This window comes from Cyprinodon variegatus, unplaced genomic scaffold (genome assembly GCF_000732505.1).
Source record: "Cyprinodon variegatus isolate N-32 unplaced genomic scaffold, C_variegatus-1.0 Scaffold5989, whole genome shotgun sequence".
NCBI classification, from domain to species: domain Eukaryota; kingdom Metazoa; phylum Chordata; class Actinopteri; order Cyprinodontiformes; family Cyprinodontidae; genus Cyprinodon; species Cyprinodon variegatus.
The window spans coordinates 1-1,563 of record NW_015156442.1 but is presented as its reverse complement, the minus strand read 5'-3'; the positions used below and the strand labels follow the sequence as shown (position 1 = coordinate 1,563).

Below are 1,563 nucleotides of genomic sequence, written 5' to 3'. Positions count from 1 at the left end.
CTTCCCAGAAATTTCTTAAACTCCAGAGTGTTTGAGGTGATCAATATGAATATTAATAATTGCAACTGTTCTAAGCGGAAGTCTTTAAGTGGTCTTTGACTTTCTTTTAATAAATACCTGTTTAGTAATTTAAGCTGTTTTTTTTTTTTTACTTTCATAGTGTAACTTTTTTTCTTTTTTCTTTTTTTCCGTGCGGGAGTCATTGTAATCATTTTTTGTTTGGAAAGCCAATTAATTGCTCCCTGAACTTAACTTATTTTTCTTTTGAATAATGATGCATTAGATTGTTTAATGTAGTATTATTATACTCCTATTACTAAAATTGAAGCTTTATACTTTATTTGATGTGCAATTAGAAGCTCTTTTGGTCCTGTATTAATATAAGTGGCTTATTGATCACTTGGTGAAAATTGTGACTATCCCCAGGGATTGAGGTCAACAGGATAATCACTGCTTTTCGGATCACAGGAAAGTCATGCCTTAACAGGATTTGTCTGCCAATCTGAATTGTGTGTCAGGACACATCGACATTGCAGTAGAAATATAAGGGTGAACAAGAAGCAGGTTTTTTTTTTTCCCTATCTTGGTAACATAATTATTTCCTGGTCTTAGACTAACCTTTACCTTCACGTTTCTGTTAAGGAATCAATTAATATATGCTTATCTTTTCCTCCACTCTTTGTACCTCTTTGTTTTTTAGATAAACAAGTTCCCCAGTAGTTGGACTAAGGTAATTAAAAAAGCAGGATAAGATGAGTGAACTGGACCAGTTACGCCAAGAGGCAGAACAGCTGAAAAATCAGATAAGAGTAAGTTAAAAATTGCAATTGTCTCAAATGCAACATAACAGGTTGGTGCAATAATGCTTAAAATCTCAATTCTCTCTCTAATTTATTTTTCTTTCCTCCAGGATGCTAGAAAAGCATGTGCAGATGCCACACTATCACAGGTATTGTGACTTGTCAGAAAGATTAAATTAGAATACATTCAAACCTGTTGAGTAGATCTGAAGCTAACAAACATCTGTAATGGTTTGCAGATCACAGCAAATATTGACCCCGTCGGCCGAATCCAGATGCGTACAAGACGGACGCTGAGGGGTCATTTGGCTAAAATCTATGCCATGCACTGGGGCACAGATTCCAGGTATTTGGGACTTTTTTTTTCTTTTCTTTTTTTTTCTCTAAATAAATGTTTTTAGCTTAAATGTTTTTTTTTTTATGTATTAGAGCTGAAGTTTTCTCTCCTTCCTTTTTCAAGGCTTTTGGTCAGTGCCTCCCAAGATGGAAAACTAATTATTTGGGATAGCTATACCACAAACAAGGTGGGTTTTCTTTAATGACTAGGTTAAAAAAAAATGCAGCAGTTTTGATTAATAAAGCAGGGATTTTCATTTTGCACCATCTGTTAATAATGTATGTTCCCCTTTCACAAAAAAAAACAGACGTTAATGGTGAATTTTGAACTGAATCAAGCATGAATATGTTGCCGTTTATTTGTGCTAAAGCTGATACTTGAGTTCTTTAAACAGAACTGATGAGTTCACTTTAAGATTTTTTTTTT

General features: G+C 33.8%; 1 protein-coding gene across 1 annotated transcript; it reads left to right on the top strand.

Moving 5' to 3' along the window:
* Nucleotides 1-647: 647 nt before the first annotated feature.
* LOC107081521 (guanine nucleotide-binding protein G(I)/G(S)/G(T) subunit beta-1-like) lies at nucleotides 648-1,404 on the top strand. Its single transcript, XM_015369687.1, has 4 exons — nucleotides 648-809; nucleotides 911-949; nucleotides 1,040-1,146; nucleotides 1,261-1,404. The coding sequence occupies exons 1-4, from the start codon at nucleotides 753-755 to the stop codon at nucleotides 1,337-1,339; spliced, it is 282 nt and encodes a 93-aa protein (XP_015225173.1). The 5' UTR covers nucleotides 648-752; the 3' UTR covers nucleotides 1,340-1,404.
* Nucleotides 1,405-1,563: the final 159 nt, after the last annotated feature.

Bases quoted from the DNA above. Each gene is read 5' to 3' on its own strand.
- LOC107081521 (XM_015369687.1), top strand. From the start codon at position 753: ATGAGTGAACTGGACCAGTTACGCCAAGAGGCAGAACAGCTGAAAAAT. The intron at 810-910 runs GTAAGTTAAAAA...TCTTTCCTCCAG, and splicing joins AGCTGAAAAATCAGATAAGA to GATGCTAGAAAAGCATGTGC. The intron at 950-1,039 runs GTATTGTGACTT...AATGGTTTGCAG, and splicing joins CAGATGCCACACTATCACAG to ATCACAGCAAATATTGACCC.